The following is a 25,146-nucleotide window of genomic DNA, read 5'->3' on the forward strand; positions in this document are numbered from 1 at the left end:
TGTGGATCCTACATGGACTATATAGCACTGCAGTGTCTGAACTTTATCCAAGTGCCGGTACATCATTTAACAGCCAAAGATAGCAGCCACCACTGAAGACAGCAGCTCATCGGATTGAGGATCTTGATAAGGAAGGCAGATCTGAAGGTCAGTGCTGGATATTTTTGTTGGTCCTAGTGGTCCGTTCTTTCACCAATTTCCCTCCGCCCAATAACGCCTTTCGTCGTTGTATTAAAACCCGTGAGCAATCACAACCACAGGTAGGACTATTTACACGCCCTACCATAGTGCTTTGCGGTCTACCAAACCATCGCACGAAGAAAGTTGACACTTCTAATGAAATGCACCCGAACGGAACCCACAAATTGATATTTTTAGGATTACACACTAAAGGAGCCGCTAAAGGATTGTTCTGTATGTAAATTGGAATTTTTATTTGTGAATTCAATAATGTTTATATAGTCGCCATTATATCCAAACTTCCATATTCATATTAGTCCATACAACTTATATGTAAAGTATATAAAGTAAACAAATATATTAATTAGGTAAAGATTATAAAGAGAAATAATATATTTTTTTAAGTTTATGCTTGCAATGAATAAACTCCGACCGATTTTTATGAAATTTAGCACAAAGATAAGACTAGACAGACAGGTATAACATACATTTTATTGCAAAAATTCGCACGCCGCCGCCTCTATTCTTTATTAAGAGATCAGTGCAAGGTACAGGTACTTACCTAAATCAGATAAATTGAGATTTGATTTATAGCACTTATAGTTTCGTTGCTTAACTAGCTTTTGGTACTTCACTAGATAAGGTATATTTGTGACTGGAAACCCTTTAAGGTATAAGTTTCGTCACATCTTTACCTCAGTTCCAAGGTGGATTGACTTGCGAAATTAGCGGAACTGGTTCCTAGGAGGTGTCCTGTGAACTATAGGCTGTGGCGTATTTACTGGAGGGCTAGGCAGTGCCATGCGCCGGGGCCCTCAGTTTAGGGAGCTCTCGGATTGACCAGCGACCTTTTTTTCGTATCCTAACCAATACTCGTATAGAAACGGAGAGTATGTTTGTTACTTTCGCATCTAAACTACATATTATGTTATACGCATGTAGGTAATTAAAATGCGTAGTGAAGGATATATTGAAAAGGACATACGCAGGCGAAGCCGCAAATAAAAGTTTAAAATTTTAATGTGATTAATGAACTAGTTATATTTCCTTAAATATTTTACATTTTATTTAATAAAACATTGTTCACCAAGGCAATGTTTAGCTACAACGCTAACTATAGGTTAACTTGATAAGTTTTACGCTCTTTAGTATTATTTACGTTATAAAATAACTATAAGAAACATATTTATACCCCAATCAGTGAAGACGATTGGTAATATCGCTGTATTGCAAAACAGGACATTTTCACACGGGTACCTAAGTAAGGCGTAAGTAGTTTAAGACCGTTTTTTCTGTCTATTTTAATGTATATTGCAGTAAAATCGTAAAAATATATGGTAAGCTTGTTTACATAATAAGTTGTGTAAGAAAATACGAACTTTACACAGGGCTGTAGGTGGAATCTGAAATAGTGGATAGGGTAATTTTTGTCAAGAAATTACACAACGATTCAGGACGCACGCAACTCTATAAAATCTTTATTAATTTATTTGTATATTATAATTGAGAAAGTGAGTTCGTTCGTTTCTTATCCCTTCTCTCTTTATCCACTCAACCAATATTCATGAAATTTCGTTTGAATAAAGTACCTTTCATTCCATACAAAGTAGTAAAGTTCCCGTAGCAAATATATGCGGGCGATAATTAAAACGATTATTATGTACATTAAACGCGCCAATCCCTAAAAATACTGAAAAATAATTACATAACTGGACTAGAAGAAAAAAAGAAGGAAAGTCGACGAGACCTTTGCCCAGCAGTGGGACCTACAGATACAGTCCCACTGCTAGCTCTCCACCATGTGTAAACAATTCGTTTTTAAATTAAAGTATTTCATTATAGGTACATAATTACATATATTATTATTTCTTCATACATAACTTAATATATCGCAATACCAGTAGATAAGAGATATATTTTTTACTGCTACTATTTCCGTTAAAAAATTAATGAAGTAGCGTATCCTTCTCTGTAATGGACAACATTACCAAGCGTGCCACTCCGTCGCTAAGTAATCAGAAGCCGTCGCACGCGCAGCGCAGACCCGCGTTTTGTTTTGTCATAGATTGCCAAAAAGCAGTTGCGCCCATCGCCTCGTACCTACGTCCGTGTAAAATTTCGTTTTTAATTTATTTTTTATTGTGCCATACCTATTTAAAAATAGAATAAAATGTGTGCCAGCCAGTTGTTACGGACGTTTGCGGTCTTTATCAGTTAGTGTTCTGTTTACATTGTTAATGTTTCTTTTTAATTAAATAAATCGTAAAAATATAGTTTAATTTTAACATCCTTTTTATTTTTCCATATTTCATTCAAATGTCACTGTGTAGAAGTGATATATTTGTGCAATACTTTTTTGTATCTTAAATATTCCTGTCACAGGTGCAATACAGATTTCACAGTCTGCTTACTTAAGATGTTACAAAGGGTAAGTTATTTATGTACAACTTAAATATTTTAATAACTTAAATTAACTTAGTAAAACTTACAGTGCCGTTAATTTTGAAGAAACTTTGTCGTGAAGATGACGTCAGGACGTTGTTTCGAAATTTACTTACTAGACCGATATCGATAAATATGTCGCACGAATACCTGATAAATAGATGCTCTATTTCAACCATCACACTAAAACCACATACTATTAAAATTATAATATCACTGATTCAGAATGCGTCTGTTATTGTTTGAATATAGATTTTAGTTTAGTTTTAATTGGTTTTCTATATTATTTTAAATCATAAGAATATAGTAGAAAACGCAGTAGTTTATAATATATTACTGAATTTTCTAAAGTCGTACTAATTTACCTAATTACGTGTTTACTCTCGAGATATAGACAAAGTAATATTAAACGGCCAAACTTAGCGGCCGCTTTTTACCTTATTTATTATATATATAAAGTCGGTTAAAAATCCAAATTAGACGAATTGAATTGACGACACGATTAATTAGACAACTTGACAACTTTTTGTTACTAATATCAGTGATACATATGAAAGTATCGATGTATCTTGCTCAATCTCTGTCGGTTCGACCTGCGATTATTGTAATATTTTTAATCCAAGTAAGATACGACCTGAATTACTTACACCATTTCCTGTTCTTAACTCATAATAATAACCAATCGCACTAAATTATACTTAGATGCGATAGATGCGGATGTTTGTTACTCAATCACGTTAAATCTACCGAACCAATTTCGATGATATTTGGTGCACTGATAGAATAAGGGTCGTGCCGGGCTACAGGTCCCCGACGTTTGTAACCAAAAATTAGTAAAATTAACGGAAAATATACCAAAGATAAAGATTATTTATTTGCAAAAACATGTGTTTATTTTTTTTTACAATGTAGTGTTAAAAGAAAAACTTAATCCTACATGTTTCACCGTCCACGGGTATGCAAATTTAAACGGAGAGCATGCTATCATCCCACGAAACAAATTCGAATAAATAAAAGTAGTACCTATAAACATAAACATGAAATGATAAAAATAAAGCAATCTTTCTTGGCAACATCCTACATCGGTAATGGCGGGATTCCCCAGTTTAAATCATTAATTAAATTAAACATCGGTTGTTATTTCCCCATTTAAAATTTAAACTTTGAAATAATAACCGATGTACAATGACAAACCTGAACACGATCTAAAATTAATTTAATTTTCAATGTCGATGACAATAGAAATCGAATTTTCATACAGATATACATATATACCTAGAATAGCATATAGGGTACTTGTTATCCCGAAATTTCCAAAATAAATAAATATACGGAAGCTTGTAAATTTTTTATCTATAAATTGACACGAGATTTCAGCGCACCTAGTGTATCATATAACTTGAAAAAAATATTTTTATATCTTAAAGTGATAGTTAACCTTGTTTTCGGCAAAGTTAAGACACGAAGTGCATTAATGCATTAATAAATTCCGATTAGTTACAGCGTTAACAATAAAAAGACGAACCGACATTGAAATAAGTACTCCAAAAAAACAATGTTATCATTTACCAACCACCGTCTTATATAACTAGACCTTCAAATAAAGGTTAAGGTATTAATCAATGGTTCATCTAAAGTTGGTAGGTTCATCTGGTATGTGAAGACCTTCAATTGGAGGTGAAAAGTATTAAGGAAAGATTCATCTAAGCCCGGTGGATTTGATCGTAATCACAGAATGGAACAATGATTGCACGGTGCGCACTTGACCGCTTTTTTAATTATTTAATTATAATTCTCTCTATTGTGAAGCAAGGTGAATATTACTAATCTTCCGCATTAAAAAAGTGTAAACAAATATTTTCATGCCAAAACCTTGGGGCAACAACTAGGTGTAAAATGGAGAAGACAATTGCAAACTGCTCCTTTAATTAGTCAACAGATTTAAGTATATGCCTAAATGACGTCTATCTTGTTTTTGATGAACAAATTTAAATATTTAAGAAATTGCCAAATGTATGCAGATTATTGCAGATATATGCTGCCAGAAAATGGCATTTCATAGGTACACTCGGCCACATGTCACGTTACCCAGTATGAATGTTTATACGGCGGCAAAAGGCGCAAATCGCTTCCTTCGGAATTTTCCGAAATGCATTGCGGAATTTCGAAAAATTCCGGAAAAGAAGCGAAGTCCGCCTGACGCAAATAAGAGTAACCTTCATAATATGAAGGTTACACTTATTTGCGTCATGTACTTTTGTAGTTACTTTCGTTTCGTTTTTGTACATACTTAGATATTTATTTTTATTAATACCTATAATTATATTCTGAAATCTAATAATACCGAAATCTACTTTGGCAAGACTTTGGCTCGTAAACAAAGTTGAAACCTTTTTGGTTACATACGTACGGTTCATTTTTATTGTTATTATTGTTTCGCTTTATGTTATTAATACTTGAGCAACTGCAGCTAAAGCTGCACATGTATTATGCAAATATAATACTAGCTTTCGCCCGCGGCTCCGCCCGGCTGTTTCCCACGGGACTAGTTATTATTCCGGGATGAAAGGTTCTTCTTCGTACTTCAAACTACAGTATGAAAAATTTCAAGTAGATTGATTGAGTAGAGACATAAAGCGTGAAGTGATAACAAACAAAATTACTTTCGCATTTATTTTAGTTGAGCACAAACATTTATGTGCACAAAAATTTTTTTTATTACAAAATATCCCTAGTATCGTTTAGTTAATATCCCGTAACACAAGTCCCGAACATACTTTGGGGCAAAAAAAATACAAAATATCACATAACATTGGTTAATGTTACATAACAATGGCTCACAAACTAAAGAAACCATGTAACTTGGAAACCTGGATTACCATTACTGCTTATAAACACACTGTGATCTACTTTGTACATAATATATGTATTCCTTTATTTACTTTATTTACAAAGCATAGTACCTGCCAGACGGATTGTTAATAACAACACATAACAATGCCCAATGAATAAGTAAATGATGCATCAGATGTGCATTTGTTATTTACCTGCTTATTTATACATGCGACAAAAAATCAGTATGCTGTTTACATCGTCACTAAACTTACGTACCAATTTGTTGTCGTGAATATTGATGGACATATTCTTTACCAGCTGTTGGCTACTGCTCCGTCTCCTGTTGCCTATAATTGGCTTCGATTTCAAATTTCATCAAAATCGAACTAACGGTTTATATGTGAAAGAGTAATTAGTATAGATTACAATATTTGGTTTGAATTGTGTTTCGGCCGATGCTGCCGCGCTGTCATTACAATTTTTCAAATATTAACAAAGACAAGGATTAGTTTTACTATAAGACTTTAAAATAATTAATCTGCACTGTGGTAATATGAATGAATGATTATTGGAAATGATTATTTCCTTAAGAAAATTGACAGATGGTAATGACAGCGCTCTGAAACGCTCTGAGAACCACACAATCTGCAGTTAAATAACAATTCATTATGGCATTTTGTTCCAACACTAGAACTTTTTCTTTTTTTTTCGAAGAAAATTAATTTATAACACGTATATTTGTTTTTGTGAAAACATCGGCGGCTGAAGGTCATCGAAGTGGAGTATTAGGCCAGTGTTATATAACGATAATCGGTTGTAATCGAACTCGGCCACTTTCTGGTATATATTCTGTGGCATCCGACCGGTTCTCGATTGAGTCACAACACTAGTAGTCACTTCATCATTACACTACATAGTATAAAACAAAAACGCACTAAGTGTCTGTGTCTCTGTTTAAACCACGCAACGGATTTTTATGCAGTTCTCACTGTTATTTAGGTAATTTATTCCAGAAGGTTTCTCTCTCCACTCATCCTCGCGGAGCTGTGACGCCCCGAAACCTAAGATAAAACCTATCATTAAATTTTGAAGCTTTGGCTATGCTTTTACAACCGGCTGTCTGCCTGATGTCTACCCTCTTTGGGGATGCTATTGTTACCAATCAGCAACATGTGTCCCTTAGTAGCGTTCGACATCCACGGGAGGATTTGGGATGATCCTATTTTAGGGCGGGACCACACTCCACAAGTTTTATAGGTACAAACATTATTTCAAAAGGTTTAAACATGAATTGAATGAGTCCGTGCGAAGCAGAAGCATGTCGCTAGTCATCGATAAATGGAACAACGTCCATTCGCATACCGCGTTATCTCGACAAATGGCATCTTTTTTAAAGAGGGCAAATAATCGCTTTGTTTTTAACAATATAATTGTGTGATTTTCAATATACATTCTCTCTCTCTCTCTCTGAGCGTTTTCCCGGTTTCTTCGCAGCTGTTGAGCATCGGAGTCCAGGGTCCGCTTGCTACTTTTCTTTCCGTCTCCACTTCGCACGGTTGTCAGCATTCCTAGTTGTCAGATTATTGGCTTCTGGTTTTAAATATACATTCATTGAATGATTTATATTCATTTCATTCGAGAGAAAAGAGAGAATAAAACTGCACTGTAGAAAGTGAGGAATTTATATGACAAATCAAAATCAAATCATTTATTCAGAAACAAGGCCTTCACAGGCAATTTTTAACGTCATATTCTGAACTAAATAATATTTACCAAAGCATTTCGAAACGACCACTGCTGAGAAAAAATGCTGAAAGAAATTAATTTAAACGGTGTGTTGGTCCCTGTTTGGACAATTTATACGACAGAGACGGAGGTCCATAAAGGAATGCTGACTGTTAAATCACACAAAATATCATAGATTTAAAACGTTAATATTTTGAAATTTCATTTAATTGTTGTCGAGCAGGCAATCATAGTTAACGTATTTTTGAATCTAAGTGAATTAGGTACGGTAGTAGCAATTTTTATAACAATAGAATACGTAAGTGTTGTCGAACACGAACGCACAATACTTATATGATATATTTCCGTGTGTCATTGAAATTTTAGAAATAATAATTACTTACTTATACACTACAATCAACAGCACGTCAAGTTACTCTGCATGAACCTCTATAGCGCGGTAATAGTGAGTTTGCAAATAATTGGGTAGGTTGATGTGCTGTATAGGTGTGTGTACCTACGCGTATCTCTATGCGGCGGTTATGAGTAGATATGTATCCTAATTAATATAAGTTTTTCACAAAAATTACATTTTTGACACAAGCTTTTATTGTTGTCAGAGAGATATTAATGCATTCAATGCGTGACAAAAACGCATGTCCATGCAGTAAACCTTAGAAAACTTCCCTCGTCGGGTACCTTCCTGGGTTTCATCAGCAATTATTTTTCCAGGATTATAGATATCCTACGTCCTCTCCATATTTCAAACTACATAAATGTAAAATTTCAAGAAGACTGGTTGAGTAGATAGAGCATAAAATTACCATCCGGGTTACCCGTTAGATAGTAGAGACACATTGTTATTGACTGACAAATCCATAAACAAAAACAAGATAGATACTTAAGAAAATTAAGTATATTCATTATACTATTTTTTCCTTAATTTATCCGTGACATGGTTCTTGAAATAGACACTCGAGCTTGAAAGGTTAAATAGGCTTAAAAGTAGAGCTATCCTTATAAAGTAACTTCACAATACAAAGATAAATATTCTTGTCTCGCTTCTCTCGCTTTACACTACTTACCACCACGTAACTCCCTTCATTCTCAGTACATTCATTGTCCAGAACCATAATTGGCTCATCATTTATCATAGAAATTGTTTTCACAAAAGATGCGAGTTACGCAAAGGTGAATCTTTAATTAGAACCAATACTGAGTCTGGATCAGTTACGAACCGACAAGTATTTATGACCTAGACACCTAAGTAAAACTTTCTAGAAGGAACTATCTATCGCAGTAGATACATAAATACAAAAAGTATAATAAGTACCTACCTATCTTGTATTTTTCATACAAACTTTCACTTTTCATTGCAGCTCTATATGTCCCTGTAAAATATAAATTGAGTCATGACAGCAGGATGAACCAATCATGGAATTAGTAGGACTTATTTATATTAAATCCATGGAACCAATACATTCGAAATTAAAGCGACAGAGACAGATGAATTATTTTAATACAATTTGACATCTGTCACAGGATTCAAGTTATATTTTACAAAGATGGTTGATTTTTTTGAAAATATAGCCTACGGCCTATGTAAGTTTTATATTTTCGTTTTTTAGCTATAACTGTATATTCTGCGGTTTAGCCGTGAAACCGAACAAACAGATAGACTTTCGCATTTACTATTACTTGTATTTGTATAAGCACAGAAATAAATAGTTATTTATACCAACTTATATAGAGATAAAGAAATAAAATATTATGCTGATATATAACAAAAGTAGGTATTTTAAAGTTGGTTGGAAGAAGTATTTTAACATAATTGATAAATATGTTTTTATAATTTAAATAAATACACGTAAATCATTTCAACATAATAAAATAATTTTGCCAAGAAGTTCATGGTTATCGTTAGATTTAACTAAATGTAACCCATACAACCATGAACTTTGCAAAAACATCAGTGTAACAAAACACGATGAGTTATGTAATGAATTATAAATACATTTCTGATTTATTCATAGATTTGTTGCTAATAATTAATCATGCCAATCATCATTATGGTTTACTGTTCCACTTATTCTTCCATAAACAAAAAAATACAATATCCAATATTTAGTCTAGGCATGATTAAATATTGGATATTGTATTTAGTTCTCGTTTCTAGATAGAAACAAGAATTGTTCTTAGGCAGGCTTAGGTTCTTGTTTTTTAACTTGTTTATAAACTAGATCAAAATCGGTTCATCCGTTTGGAAGCTACGATGCAACAAATTGACACAACTTAAGTTATATGGGGTTACTTTAGGTCTTGAAAAGAGGGAAAGAAGTATCCTAAGGAAGAATCACAGTTTTTGAGAAACTAGTCAGACAAACTAGACTTTGTCATTTACCATTGCTTGGTCAATAGTGAAACGGTCTCATGGCGAAGTGCGTGCTAATCAGTCCATCGGGCAGTAATTAATAGAAAGTGGCTCAATGACAATCTAATCTACGGACCTTGTCGGTTATGCTATGGGATATGTGTGACGGTTCTTTTGAATCGAACACTACACTATAATGGTTTGAAGATATTGATTTAGCTTTAAGCATGGAATTAGTGGGTACTACGTACAACGAAGTAGGTACTTACTAAATCCATCCATTTTAAGTTATTTTTTGACGTTACTAAGAGATGTATGTCGTCCTACGTTGAAAAAAGAATTTTGCATTTCAATTTGTGTAAGTAGGATCCCTTCAGCCGTCGTGAAACAATTTTTCGTAACCAGATACCTATGCTATGGTAGTATTGGCGTTATTTTTATACAGATACAAGCCGTCCGCCCCGGCTTCGCTCGGATAAATGTACACCTAAAGCATGCTCAGTAATCACACTATACATTGAAAAACCCCGCTACAAAATCCATTGCCAAGTTTTAAAGATATAAACATACTTATGTAGAAGTGATAGTGATTAGAGTTATGAGATAGAATATTACGACTTCATACCTCACGGGGTAGATAGAGCCTCAAGTCCAGAAACCCAAAGGCCATGTTACATATGCACCACGTCCATGCATGGAAGCATGGATAGTTCCTTTTGATCCCGAAAAAAATTATTACCCTAGTACTAAATTGTACTATATATAACTTACTGATCGTCTATCAGACTTGTAAATATCAGTATTCAAATGTATACCGGTACTTACAAACTAGGGAACAAAACTACTTGTTAGGTAACTAATTAATAAAACTTAGTATCTATTTTTAAGATGTTGAATTTATAACATTATATTAACATTATTTTGACATACTTTACTTAGTTATATATGCTTTATTCTTATTCATTGACCTTAACGAGCTATACTTATCCTCGAAGTCAAGAATCTAAATTAAATTAATTAATGTTGAAACTCGTCCTCACTACTAAATATCTATTATGTCTATCTATTTATGTGATAGATAAGAAAGTTCTTGAGCTAGTATAAATTATTACTTTTTTTATATTTGTTGTGGATAACGTGCATTTTAAAATTTGCATTGCATACCCATATTCGGTAAAACATATAGGTTTAATTAAATTTAACACTAATTTATGTTAATGTATGTACTTACGGTTTTTGGCAAATAACTTTTTTTTCTTAGCTTCATCATAATCATCAGCCTGTAGAAGTCCACTGCTGGACTGCTACAGGCTGACTTAAGTCCTTAGCTTAGGTATTGTCATTTCAGTTCCCTCGTCAACTACGTGTCAACGCCTCTAGACCAGCCGTTACTCCTGGCAAACTCCACATGCATAGACAAATCTTTGCCCACTGTCATTTACACCTTCGGCTACAGAGGTATGTCCTAGTAGTTAAAGCGTAACATTATACAACACATTGGCAATATTTTGTCTACATGCTCAGTCCATGATTCTGAACAACTTTTAGTATGCGGGTAACACCGAAATCGCGAAAAAAATATGAGCTGTTCAATACAAAATTAAACCTGTATGGAAAATGTATGGATCAGCAAGATTTTTTAGGAAAATTTGTTCAGTAAGATAGATAGTTGGTAGATAAAATAATGCCAATGTATAAGAAACCACCATGTATAATGCACCCATGGGAATGTCATGTTCCCATTGTTTAAATCAGTGATGGTCTAGTTTTACAATGACTGATTAATGAGACAACTTGTGAACTCTCTCTATTTCATCTTGCTGTTTCATTCTCGGCTTTGACGCCCCATAGCTCAACGTCCGAGTAAACATTTACCATGAAATTTTGAAGGTTCGGCAGTGCTTTTACGACCGCCTGCGTGACGTCATCCCTCTTTGGTAACGCCGTTGCTGCCTATCAATTGTCAAAATATCTAATCCCTTATTCGCCTCTTGTCAACTCGTGGAGACTAGACTACTCGTGACCGTTACTTGTCCAGAGGATTAGTAGTTCCTCGGGCGTTCACATTTTATGAAATAAATATTCGTTCAAACACAAACAGCTATCGTGTTCATGAAAACAAAGGAACGGACCCTAGAATTCTGCAAAAGGTAAATCACCTTCGTATACGATACAAGGTTTCGTGGTAACAGTCATAATTATAATACTTTCAAGGCCGCGTGCTTGGGCCAGCCACCAGGGCGATCATGGGCGCATATCTGGCTAAGAGAAAACGCAACGTGGTGCTTCTAGACTGGGAAGACGAGGCTAAAAGTGGCGTGTTTGGAATACCACTGGGTTATATACTGTCGGCCGCTCCGAAGTCCAAGAAGGTAAGTTGGACCAGGACCCCGCCATTTTTTTGGTAACGTCCGTGGCATAATATGGTCACAAGGTCTATCTGTTATCTAAAGTATTGGCTTCGATTCCCAAAGCGGCCAAATATTTGAACTTGTATTTAGAGAATTATCTTTACGGATTGAACTTGTCATTACGGCTCTGGGTGAGGTGTGCCAGCTTCTGTATTTACGTCCATCGGACCCACAATCATGCTTAGTACTTCTAATTTTTTAAAATTTCTTCTACATTTTACAACTCATGGGTATCCTGTACCTGGTTAAAAAGAAACGCAACGATAGTACATTGTATGTTTACATACCTCTGGGCCACTGGCTTTTAGAAATAGTACTCTGGTATATGCCAATAGTGCTTCTATTTAGTACTACACTAGAAACAGCACCAAATTAATTATTTAAGTATTCAGCACAATAAAGTGTCCATTAATTCATTCAGCATTGAATAGGTACTTCGGATACATATTTATATTTTCTTACATATTGCATAAGATGTATAAATTATTCTATTAATATTAGAAATATTTTTTTTTGTAAAAATACACGATTTGACTATTTTCATTTCTTCTACTCGCAATTTTTTGTTTTTTTTTTTTATTACCGTCTAGTAACAATTTATCCCTGAATTATTGATTAGAATCTAATATAAGTTTAAATACCTATCCTCAGATCGGAGACAATTTAGGCGAAGCCCTAGTGACGCTCGCTCAAGCGGGCCTCAACATGACGCAAGTGCACCTGATCGGGCACTCCCTGGGCGCGCATATCATGGCTTTCGCAGGGAAATGGGCACGGGAGAAGGGACACGTCGTGTCTCGGTAAGCCACCATACAAATAATAAAACAAATATTTTCATCGACCACAAAAACATCGACACTTAAAACTTAACCTTTGTACTTACCTCATATTGTTTATTTACAAACAGACTAGATGTTGCCCGGGGCTTCGCTCCCGTGGGAATTTTGAGATAATATATAGTCTATAGCATTCATTGATAATGAACCTTTCTAATGGTGAAATAATTTTTTCAATCGGTTCGCTAGTTTCGGAGTATACCCGCCTCAAACATACTAACTCACAAACGCTCACCTCTTTATAATAATAGTATAGATAATTATTGCATACTAGCTTTTGCCCACGGGTTTGTCCGCTTATATCTTATTATCGTGAATATCTCGGGTTCTAAGCCACGTAACGCGATGAAACCTATCTTATACCAGATTTTAAGTTAGACCATCCGCTATACAACTAAGAAAACCTCATCAAATTCTATCCAATAGTTTTTGCGTGAACAACATACAGACAGAGAGAAAGATAAAAAAATATTTTTGGCTTACAGCTTACAGTACAGACATAGCTCACTTACAATGACGTATAGTTGCATTATATCAGAAATGCGTTTCCGTGTGCTAAATATAGTCTGGTGTTGTTTTTGGGACTGTTACAAGCACGAGAATGTCAGTGTTCGGGCTAAAAATATACTCGTCTTACTACACTCACTCTCTGTAACTTTTACACTCATTCGGGTCCATACGCGAGCCTTGGGTCTTACAAATGGAAATTTTTGTAATAACTTTATTACCTATACTATTTAAGTATGTTTGCAATCTTTCTTTTCTTCGTTAATTACTAAACCTGGTGTCCAATTTTACAACCTAGGATCGGATCCCGAATGGAGAACTCCTCAATGGTTTACTGCACAAACAGGTTTTTTAAAGCGTCGAATGCAACAAAATCAATGACAATCTAATGAAGTAAGTTAGTAGTAAACACTATTTATTTATCTATATTATTATTATAAAGAGGTAAGCGTTTGTGAACTTGTGATTTTGTGAGTTTATATGTTTGAGGCGCGTAATCTCCGAAACTACCAATCCGATCTCAAACATTCTTTCACCATTAGAAAGGTACATTGTCCAAGATTGTTATAAGCTATATTTTATCTCAAAATTTCCACGGGAGCGAAGCCCCGGGCAAGATCTAGTTTATTATAAATATGCTAAACACAGCACTAATAGTTACCCATGCCCATGACATGCTATGAGCCAAAGAACATACTTACTATTATTAGGCAGATGAACAGGCAATGCGTTGACGACAATAGCAGCTTGTGTAAACATTATTTTTGTCACGAACTTTTTTTAATTGCGTCTTTATTGACCAGAATAACAGGATTGGACCCAGCGCGAGCTTTGTTCGAGGGTTCCTTTACCGTCCAGCCAGGTCTGGACCGCATCTGCGCCCGCTTCGTGGACATCATCCACAGTGACCCTGGAGGTTATGGGACCAGTAAGCCCACTGGTACAGTGGACATTTGGCCCAACTATGCCGGCAACGGAGGCTCGCAACCGGGCTGCCCGAATGGGGATTTTGACATGTTTTCTGCTGAAGGTAAACCGAATTAGTTCCGTCCTAATCCTAAGTAATAAATCCGAAAGTATAGTTTGTTTGTTTGTTACCTCTTCACGCTCTATCTACTCAACCAATCTTCTTGAAATTTTTCATAAGTGTGAAGGGCATAGGGTGCCTTACATCGCGGAAAAATGACTGTTTCCGTGGAAAATTTACGCAGGCGAAGCCGCGGGCAAAAAGCTTGTTTGATTATAAAATTAGAAATAGACAAAATTATTTTTTTTAATACTGGTTACCCACAGTGTAAATTATGGACGGCGATATCAAAGATTTGGTCACGATGCGAACCAAGTCCCACTTGTCTTGAAAATAATAAGACATTGGAACTATCCTTATTATATACATATTATAAAAAAGAATCTGTTACGTCTGTCCGTCTGTATGTACGCAATAAACTCAAAAACTACCGGTTTTCGCTATTAGATGAATATGATCAGTTGGGGAAGATTTAGGTGTACTTATAATTATAGGATTTAAGCGAAGCCAAGACGGACCTTTCGTAGTCTATATTCGTTGATAATTATACATATATGAGCGACCACTTTGAGAATATTTAGGGACGTGTTCAGTTGCTGGTCAGCGAGGAATCCATATATTTCTGAGGCGATATTAAGCGTCCTAGTTATGAACACTATGTTAACTCCATGCAATGACATAATATATAACATTTCCCCACCACCTGAAAAAATAATAATTCATTCATCTTCTGGTCTTCCTGTATGATTGTTAACGTCTTATACTGTCCTGTCATTATAACTACACTGTTTAACTTTCATTACATTTTGTATATAAACTTACTTTTAACATGCATATTTACTAGGTATAGTATATGAATATGAATAAGAACTAGTTGATCGCAATAGCAATACTAAGCAAGGGTATTGAGTAAGAATTTTTATCTTTTTACTACAAAAAAAAACCTTTTTTTCACAATCGTACTTATTAATTGTTTTCTTTCACTTTAAATAATCCAAATAAAATATATTTCACATCGGCACTCATTACATTTTATGTATCTCGGACGAGTGTTGATTATCAAGTTTAATCGCTTTGAGAAACACAAGTAGGCAGTGTATTGTTACATAAGTGATTTATTAATAGGCACTTTTGTGCAATAATTTTGAATATGGTAAGCAAGCAGGCATATTACCATTACAACCAATGATTACAACATAATAATAAAACCAAAATTTCTCATCTCTGTTTGCTAGAAACTCAAAAACAAAGAGCTCCAATGCCGTTTTCAAAAATCGACGGAATAATTCATAAACAAGATACTCACAGGAAACACCGCGGGCAAAAGCTTACATGCACATATAACGATAATAAGACAATAGAGACACAGCACAGAAACATAATAAAAGTAAATGCACATACGACCTACATTTTAATGTAAGACATTCAATATTTTCAGACGAATATATTGCCGAAGGTGACGACGTCGGACATATCCAAAACATGACAAAATTGCAAAAAATCATTCAGACAATGAAGCCCAGTGAGTCGTTATCTATTGGGATGGCTTTATGGCACCTCGAACACTAGACGACCACGTATCTGTGGACCAATGGATCCCTTTTTGAAGCCTATAAAGCAAATGATAATTAATCTTTTAATGGTTCTATTGTTACTTTTTAGTACTTTTCATTTCACATTACCATATGAGACAAATAGTTTTCTAACCGGTTTCCCGTGAGATGAGATGGTGAGAATTGGGGAAATAGTTTATTGTTACGTTTTGTCAGTATGAGGAACTAAATTGCAAAATAACTGTAAAAGATATTACTATTGAAAGGTCAGTTACTTTATTAGACTCGACACTCGCTCCAAACAGTGGTGGAATAAAATCCAGAGGTTATTGGCTGGAAGAGATTGTTTAGCAATAAACACGCTATTACTCCGCTATATGTATAGGCAAATTAAGAAATTTTACATTATATTGTGGTCGGCTAGTGCGCAAGGTACCTAGCTTTCACGGCAGCTGCTACCTAGATACAACACGCGCCATTATTTAAAAACATATTCCAATCGACCACCATTAAAACTAGTTTCTTCAAACTTACCATAAGGTAAACTATACATTTTATGAGGGTCAAGAAAACTTTCGCTGAAGATGCAAGCTTCTCATCTCATGCAAATCGTAAAAAACAATCAATGGTATACTAAGATTTTCTAAGCTAGCAACATCAAGAAAACTTAGCAACCTGTATCGTAATTCCATCAGAGATTCTATCCAGTTAAGCAAGCCTTCGAGCGACTCTTGACTTCATAAGTTGACTGTGACTGTTCATAAGCAATATAAAAATTATATATCTATTCTTCAATTTTGGCCTCTGAAAGTAAAATTTTCCACCTTTCCGTTATTCCTTTATTCAGATCTTCTCTTTTCTATAAAAACGTAATTATATGAGTTTTAATGGTGGTCGATTTTTGGCGGGTAAAAGTATTGCTTTACTACAAATCTACGGAAGTGGTAGAATGAACAAAGAGTTAGTTATCTATTAGGATTTAATATTGTCTGAAAAATCGCTGATCGCTTTCCTTATGTGTATATCGGACAGCAACATTAGGTACTTAATTTTGTGTTTAAAGTCGAAAGTGTATCTCTGAAATCTTATTAGAAATTTTAATTTACAATACTTACATAGCAATAGTACAAACAAACCGTCCACAAAGTAATCTAAGAAGGGTTCAATTTCTACTTTTTGAGACACAGAACCCTAAAGATACTTTAACTAGAGCATAATCGGTGACTCTCGATGATAAGATAACAAACATCATATCCATTTTAAACCCTCTTAAATGAGTGCTAGTTATGAAGATAATTGTAATGATTTGCTGTGCAGGTCAGAATTGCAGATAAAATACTTCACATATTAAACAAAGTAGTCATTAAAATGTTTACCTATACACAGTAGGTAAGGTACTTTCATTAGTAAATAACAACACAAAAATGACAAGTCTGCAATAGATTACCGTACACAGAGAAAGAAAACTAAAGACTTCATATCTTACGTTTCACTCATCCAAAAAAGAGAAATGCTTACTGGAATTACACGAGATGAAACACAGGTTACTATATCTTTTGTTACTTACCGTGTGCCAGTTTTACAATGACTATCTGGGGTGAATTTCACGAGCGTTCTGAACGCCGCCGTGGGCTATCATTAGTGTTGATTAAATTGTACCATACACAGTAATAAATTTAATTATACTATTTTATAAATAAGTAAAGTGCTGGTACAATGTTAATTTTATAAATGTTTATTATTTTTTTAAGTATTTTTTTAACGTCAATTTTATTAGTCGGTATATTTTATTTTGACTTGTGTACTTAATTCATAAAAGATCAGATTTTATAGGTAGGTAAATAATATATGTAGTGTATTTTTCCAACTTCCAACTGGACCACACATCTATTTCAGACAATTTAACATTATAATTAACACATTTCATGGCCATTAACTTAACTAATCACACTCCATGCAATTCATACAATTACCAATTATATAAGTAGCAACAACAAGACATGTAGAGCATAAAACAGATCAGGTAAGTGGCATTGCTATTCTAATCGTTAACTTACTTACTAATTAAGCAATAGTTTAGGACATAAAATAAGTTAAGTTGCGCTGGCATTAAGGTACGTATACTTTCATTAAAAAGATAACGCACAAGCACTTACTTTAAGGAGTATTCTAAATTCTGTGACTTTTCAATTTTCACTTTTCAATATGACATTGGCGGAACGAGACAAAAGATACTTTAGCTTAGTGTGCTTTATTTTTTTATGAATAGAATAAGTCTGTTTCTAAAGATGCTGGTATCTCATTATGTCATTTTCTGGCTGACACTTTTCCCTAGGAAGAAGGTTCAACAGCGTGCCTGGACTTCTGCAGCCGACCGTACTTCTCACTTAGAAAATATGTTTGTTACGCTGAGTAAATTTTATGTAATTTGGTATTGTATTAAGGCAGATTAACACAGCACTTTTTATCCCGACCGTACACAAAATACAGAATCATAAACAGACTTGTGTTACAGATTTGTGCAACCACGATCGTTCTTGGCAGTATTTCGTAGAAGCCATTGCAAACCCCACAGCCTTCCCTGCGGCGGCGGCTTCAGACTACGACACCTGGACCAGCTCGGGCGGGAAGTCCACGGAGACTATATTCATGGGAGACTTGACCAATCAACGGTCAGTAGTTCTTAGAGCCTGTACCACCGCTTGCTGTTTTGTTTATTTAACTTTATTACATGTAAAGGGCGGACTTCGCAAGCTTTATACTTTTTAATATTAGAATTCCGGCAAAAAGTATGCGAAAGTAAGTTTGTTACCTCTTCACGTTTTATAGTTGCTGAAATTCACGCGGACGAAGCTGCGGGCAATAGCTAGTGAAAAATAAGCCTATGTCCTTCACCGTGTCCTTATCTACACGTGTAAGATATTTTAGGATTGGTTGAGTGGGTAGAATAGATAATTCATGAAGAGGTAACAAACTTACTTTTACCTTTATGATTGGATGACGGGATGGGTCGCTAATATAATATTAGCGACCCACCCCGGCTTCGCACGGGTGCAAATTATGCATATTATATAGCTATAAACGTTCCTCTTGAATCACTCTATTATATAAAAAAACTCCCATCAAAATCCGTTGCGTAGTTTTAAAGTTGTAATCGTACTTACATGAGGATAGACAACGGAAAGCGAATTTGTTTATACTATATAACTAGCGGCCCACTCCGGCTTCGCTCGGGTAAAACCAGAATAAAAATGTACACCAGAAGGTTTCATCTATCTTTGTGCCAAATTTTATCAAAGTCAACCCAGTAGTTTTTGAATCTATTCATTACAAACAAAAATACAAATATTTTCTCTTTATAATATTAGTTTGGATGAAGTTGGCATTGATTTCAGAGCTCGAGGCAACTTCTACTTGGTCACAAACGCCAAGCCCCTATTCGGTAGAGGTCCCGAAGGGCTGGTGCCGGAGAACAATCAGGCTCGGCGGCGGCGGAACTCCACCCTGGCGCGATTGCTGAAGTATCTTAGGTGATACTTGGCGCGAACAGTGCAATTCACTGTGTTCTTACTAGGACTTTAGATTTGTAAGTGACGTTCGTTTGAGGACTTGACAATCAAATATATTGTACAGGGTGTTATAAAACACCTATACATACTAAGCTATTAAATACTACTAACTTAGATCGATACCTACGTGTATTGTGAATGAACATACTAAGAACAAACAATACATATTATGAAATCGTCTCTATTATCGCGGCATAAAGATCCATGCACGCCATGGGATCGACTGTACTTATTAAAATCTGATATTTGAACACTTAAATTTGGATACCAAGAGATGTATACGGTGTTCAAATAAAGGATATAAAATAAATGAAATTAAGTAATAACAAATTGATTTATTTCATTCATATTCCACAAAACTTTGTATAAACTTGTGTCTTATATTTACTAAGTACAGTCTATGTACAAGATCATCATCACAATATTGTCGTTATGAGATTCTTATGTCATTTATCTGGTTTAAGACTCAAATTAACTGAAGCGACGTGGGAAATTTCAACTCTGTAGGTCAACTGGAAGTAGGAGAAATCCAACTTCTTGCAAGTTTGATTATAGACAGACAACGGGACAGATGAAATCATAGATATCAGAATATATACGGTGAAACCAAATAAAAGCTTGTAATTGATTTATTATAACATTATTAATAATGCCCGGGCACTTTGAATATGGACAGGCCATTTCAGGCGAAATATATTGAACCACCAAATTTAGATAATTTGTTATAATATTAATCATCTACCTACGTTTATTTGGTTTACAGATTGTTGATTCTTCTAACGCTAATTGTCTTGATATTGATTAATTAGTTGTGTTTACACGCATGTTGTTACTAATGTGTAAAATGACTACTATTGAAACATATCTAAGGCTATACACACACACACTAGTTGTTACCCGCAATTCCGCCCGCGGTAGCTATGTTTGACTTCAGGTCAATAACATTATGAAATATATTCAAATTTCATCAAAATCGACCGAGCTGTTTAGCCGAGAAAGCACAATTTACACAATATTACCGACTGTAGTTATAACCATAATAGTTATTACAAAATATTTTATTTACATCAAGCTATAAGTAATACTTGACTTAGATTAATATAAAAATACATACATAAGTTATATAAAATTAGTTTAAACTGTCCGATGACTGATGTTTGAAATGATTGTTAATTCAATCACATTTTTATTCTACCATTCAACTATAACAAATGTTTTTGTACCATTCATAAAACACATGCCCCGCATAAAACGGGTAGATTTACAAACACGCTGTACAGTGACGTGTTAAACTTGTACTCTTGTGGAAATCTCTTACTTCTTCTCTATACAATACTCGATATAAACTACATTTTCCAAACAAGTTTCCAAATTTGATCGGCAGGCCTTGTCATTCTGTTAATTTATTTATAAGGTCAAATTCAATTAAAACTATCGTGTGAAATAGACATTATTAATATATATTTCATCTTCTAAACGATCTACTATTACAAAACTATTGTCGACATTTCCATAGACAATGTTAATAACTAGATGTTGCCCGGGGCCTCGCTCCCGTGGGAATTTTGAGATAAAATATAGTCTATAGCAATCTTGGACAATGTACCTTTTTATTGGTGAAAGAATTTGTATAATCGGTTCGGTAGTTTCGGAGATTACCCGCCTCAAACATACAAACTCTCAAACGATTATATCTTTATAATAATAGTATAGATGTCCACTCTAACTGTTTATAAACCTATGGCCGTTGTGGTCATTGGGCATATACCTGTGCTAGGTGGGGGAGGCGGTGTAGAAGCGCTTCACAGTCGCGTCGATGTCGCGCAGCGCGGCGCGCGCGTCACGCGACGCCGCGCCCGCGCTCTCTAGTGTCGTCGCCAAGCGCTCTATGGCATGCGCCTACAAATATTCTATTTTACTTGTCTTTCATTTTTTTCTAAGATCTGATTCAGATCTGTGTTCTTCGATTTATTTTGTATGTTAACTTATCAGAAATTCGCTATATACACAAATTATTTTTACTTGTCATGAAGTTTGACCAAGATTGGAAACCTCTTGTAATATAAACGCTTCGCTGAAAATGCTTTGATTTACCATCTCCATTTATAATCTACCGTTATGGTTCATAATATATCCATGTTTTCTCTATACATCAAACTCTAGCTAAAAAATGCTGCTTACAAGATGTCAAGCGCTTAGCAAAATATTTCGTTTCTTTAAAGATTACAAGAGGATTGTTAATTCTGAAACTGAAACGCAACTGTAATTTATTCCACGGCAGTATAGTGTAGTAATTATTAATTGACTAAAGTTATAGAATGCCATAAGTACCTGTATCATGGAGGCCTCAGCCAGTCGGTCCATGGCCTGCGACCCGGCGGCCGCCGCGTGCGCCAGCTGCGACAGCGACGACGACTGGGCGCTCATCACTGTTACCTGATCCAGACAAAATATGTTTCTATTTTAGTTCTAATATTCAATACTTTATGAATACTGGCTGAAAAATAAATCTTCAATTATGTAATGCACTTTCTTATTTTTAAAATTTATTACTAGTTATGTAGTTCACTTTGAATTTGGAATGTCTTTTCAGCCAGTCCTGTATGTATCTGCAGGCCTACCATCAACTTTTACAGAATGATTCCAATGCAACTCAGTTCAATTTAGGTACCTAAAATGAATCACATTCATAAAAAAAATTAAGCCGATGGTACGAATTTGCGATGCAGTTCAGCTTAGGTCATCAAGTGGATCGCGTTAAGAGATCATAGTAAGCCCCCTGTTGTGTTTAAAGAGTGTTCTACATCAACAAGATATTCTTTTTTATTCTAGTTAAATTCCAATTTAGGTATTTATGAAAAACTATGATTTTGACTATAAATTCTGATAACTATGATTTTGACATTAGTATTTGTAAACTAAAAATATGAAACTTTTGTTTTTAGAACACATTATTAACAGCTAATGAAACTGATATGTTGTTTTGAAGTTTGGAGATTTTATCTAATCTGTTCTTAAAACTGTTGACTAAAGGTGCAGTGACAACATTCTCATTGTGTTTGTTCTGCTACATATTTATAAGTTTTAAAATTACTAAACAGCACACCAATTTCTCCATTATGGCCATTTGTCTGTCTTCAGTATCCATGGCAGAGTCCTCAAAACCCAAAACAGGTTCTTTGTCTTGATTCTGTTCTGTTCCATCTCCAAAAAATGTCTCCTCAGCATAATGAGATTCCTGCTTCACTGATGTTCTGCGGGATTCTACAAAAATAATGCGAGTTTTACTTCGCAATAAGTTATATACTATACTAATACATAAAAAATCTGCAGTTTTGTTTGTGTGAAAGCACTAATCTTGACTAAAATGAAATTTCTTTATCACACTGTATGAGTAAGTAGGTATATAGGGTCTCCAGAAATAATTTATTCTCACATTCCATACTAATATTATAAACGTGAAAGTGTGTTTGTTTGTCCTTCTTCCATGTCAAAACAGAGCAATGGATTGAGGTGATGGTGTGGAGATAGTCGGAGAGCTGCATAATGACATAAGTATGCTACTTTATGCCACAGGCACCAGCTAGTATGGAGACAAGTTCTTACTAACATTATGTACTTACTTCATACATTATAAATATATGAAAAAACATAATTACGCACTTGGTGGAGAATCATTGGCCAGAAACAGGTCCCATATTTTCTTCTCAACATTTGAAGAAAGGCCGTTGGGATCCCCGTCTATAGCTAGAACCTTACTTCTCACACTGGACTTCTTATCTGCCCAGTACTGCAAATAGGAGTAGAAAATTAGACATTAAATAAATAAATATATTAGGACAAATCACACCGATTGAGCTAGCCCCAAAGTAAGTTCGAGACTTGTGTTACGGGATAACTCAACGATACTATATTTTATAACAAATACATATATAGATAAACATCCAAGACCCGGGCCAATCAGAAAAAGATCATTTTCCATCATGACCCGACCGGGGATCGAACCCGGGACCTCTCGGTTCAGAGGCAAGCACTTTACCACTTCGCCACCGAGGTCGTCGAAATTTATATTTATAGTGTGTGTAATGTCAAAAATTGTGTTTCACAAGATCAGATTTGACCAGAAGTTATTTTATCTGTCAGATTACATTATAGCAGTTTATCAGAGTGGTGAAACAGGTTCTTAGGTTACTTATTTGATGTGTTAAAAAAGTAATAATACTAACTTTAATCCATGACTTCATAGGTCTTGTTGGTCCAGAAATATTATTGACTATTCTGGTCAGCTCAAACCACAGCTTCTTGCTTTCATCCCGCCCCTCAAGCCCCCTCAACTGGCCAAGAGCGAGAGCTGGATGCTTTTCCATAAAGTCTACAATGGCTACCACCTGCTCCAAGCTTGGGCGAGACTGGAATGTGAAAATGAACCTTTATTAAAAACTCTAGTAGCTATTATTTTGCTAAAATCTGATAAATAATACTAACACCCACATGATTTTCATTACGGCTACGCAGTGTACCACTTATCACGTAAACAAAGTAAACTAAGCAGAGTAGAAATAAAAACAAAATTATCAATATGCCACCAGAAGTGCAATGCATTTTGCCGGTAGCAAAACAAAACAAATTTCGTAGTAGGTGACACAGTGCGAAGCGAGGAGAGAGACTTCCAATTCCGACAAATACACGAGTTTTCACAGTTATTACTAAATTACTATCGAGATTTTCTCACAAATAATAACGACCTCTCGAACTACTTACCGCTATAGATCTATCGGTCATGTTTCTCGAAATTGCATTAATACGATTGATATTGTTAAAAATATAAGAATTATTTATGTAATGAAATAAATCAAGCAAACTTAATTCATCTTGAACTTGTATAAGCTTGTAGGTAATTTCAACTTTCGACAAAGGCTTTCCAATAAAAGTCGATAAATTATATGACAACCATTGGTTGGGGATTGGTCGACCCGGCCTCTCTTCTCTCTCTTTCTTTGTCATTCGTTCGTTAGTTCATTCATTCATTCATTGCGATTGTGTCGTATTCTCTATGTCGTGTCGTCGTCGTGATATTCAGCATTGCCGAACTATCGTTAGTTTTAATCGCAAAAATTCAATACTATATCTATCGATACTATCGGACCGAGATGACGATTAGACTATCGATAGTTTTGCACAATCTATAGTGACAACATGTCACTATAGATTTTGTCACTGACAAGGAATATTGCAGAGCAATACTATCGATTAGATCTAGATTTTCATTGTGGTTGGATACTATCGATAGTATTGTTCTTTCAAAATTTACTATAGATGCCATTGCTTATTCTCAATCGATCGATTGTTTATCGAAGTAAATCATTTAGGTATTACTCCTCCTTGAATTAGTAGGTACTCCACTTTTTGTAAAAAAATATATATTATTTTAGTGCGTAAATCAATCGTGCAACATCACTAATATATCTGTCTGTTGATTAATACATATCGAAACAATAAAAGGGATATCTATGTAAAAAAAAATGCTCACATCGGTATGCAATAAATTGGATAGGAGCGCACTATGTAAATTCTATGGTTTCACCATGGAATTAGTGTACTCCTTTCAGTCTTATCAGCGGTCTAGTAGTAGTATAATTTCTTTATCTATGATTGCAACACTGGCTGATAATGTCAATGTCAACTAATGT

At 34.9% G+C, this 25,146-nt stretch overlaps 2 protein-coding genes across 6 annotated transcripts; one reads left to right on the forward strand and one right to left on the reverse strand.

Annotated features, from left to right (window-relative positions):
• Positions 1-2,176: 2,176 nt before the first annotated feature.
• Positions 2,177-19,786, forward strand: LOC128676322 (phospholipase A1 VesT1.02-like). 2 transcript variants are annotated; one of them, XM_053756375.1, is made up of 9 exons: positions 2,177-2,393; positions 2,563-2,608; positions 10,902-11,011; positions 11,768-11,925; positions 12,616-12,764; positions 14,111-14,337; positions 15,773-15,856; positions 18,403-18,559; positions 19,283-19,786. In XM_053756375.1, exons 1-9 carry the CDS (start codon positions 2,351-2,353, stop codon positions 19,419-19,421), a joined length of 1,113 nt encoding a protein of 370 aa, XP_053612350.1. In that variant the 5' UTR covers positions 2,177-2,350; the 3' UTR covers positions 19,422-19,786. The 2 variants fall into 2 exon arrangements, with proteins under 2 accessions (XP_053612350.1, XP_053612351.1); XM_053756376.2 differs by lacking the exon at positions 15,773-15,856 and having other exon boundaries at positions 2,178-2,393.
• LOC128676323 (uncharacterized) lies at positions 19,772-24,427 on the reverse strand. 4 transcript variants are annotated; one of them, XM_053756377.1, is made up of 6 exons: positions 24,218-24,427; positions 23,683-23,865; positions 23,120-23,246; positions 22,563-22,720; positions 21,788-21,892; positions 19,772-21,355 (listed from the first exon to the last, which is right to left on the reverse strand). In XM_053756377.1, the coding sequence occupies exons 1-6, from the start codon at positions 24,236-24,238 to the stop codon at positions 21,230-21,232; spliced, it is 720 nt and encodes a 239-aa protein (XP_053612352.1). In that variant the 5' UTR covers positions 24,239-24,427; the 3' UTR covers positions 19,772-21,229. The 4 variants fall into 4 exon arrangements, with proteins under 4 accessions (XP_053612352.1, XP_053612353.1, XP_053612355.1 ...); XM_053756378.1 differs by having other exon boundaries at positions 19,772-21,366; XM_053756380.2 differs by lacking the exon at positions 24,218-24,427 and adding an exon at positions 23,948-24,165.
• Between the last annotated feature and the right edge of the window lie 719 nt (positions 24,428-25,146).

The sequence above is a fragment of the Plodia interpunctella genome, chromosome 16 (assembly GCF_027563975.2).
Source record: "Plodia interpunctella isolate USDA-ARS_2022_Savannah chromosome 16, ilPloInte3.2, whole genome shotgun sequence".
In the NCBI taxonomy this organism is placed as follows: Eukaryota; Metazoa; Arthropoda; class Insecta; order Lepidoptera; family Pyralidae; genus Plodia; species Plodia interpunctella.

Coding starts and splice junctions, on each gene's coding strand:
- LOC128676323 (XM_053756379.2), bottom strand. CDS start 24,058: ATGCATTGCACTTCTGGTGGCATATTGATAATTTTGTTTTTATTTCTA. Junction 23,247..23,682: donor CTATGAAGTCATGGATTAAA/GTTAGTATTATT, acceptor TCCTATTTGCAG/TACTGGGCAGATAAGAAGTC. Junction 21,893..22,562: donor TGGCCATAATGGAGAAATTG/GTGTGCTGTTTA, acceptor TGTCTGGATCAG/GTAACAGTGATGAGCGCCCA.
- LOC128676322 (XM_053756375.1), top strand. CDS start 2,351: ATGTGTGCCAGCCAGTTGTTACGGACGTTTGCGGTCTTTATCA. Junction 2,609..10,901: donor TACTTAAGATGTTACAAAGG/GTAAGTTATTTA, acceptor TTGTCATTTCAG/TTCCCTCGTCAACTACGTGT. Junction 18,560..19,282: donor GGAGACTTGACCAATCAACG/GTCAGTAGTTCT, acceptor CATTGATTTCAG/AGCTCGAGGCAACTTCTACT.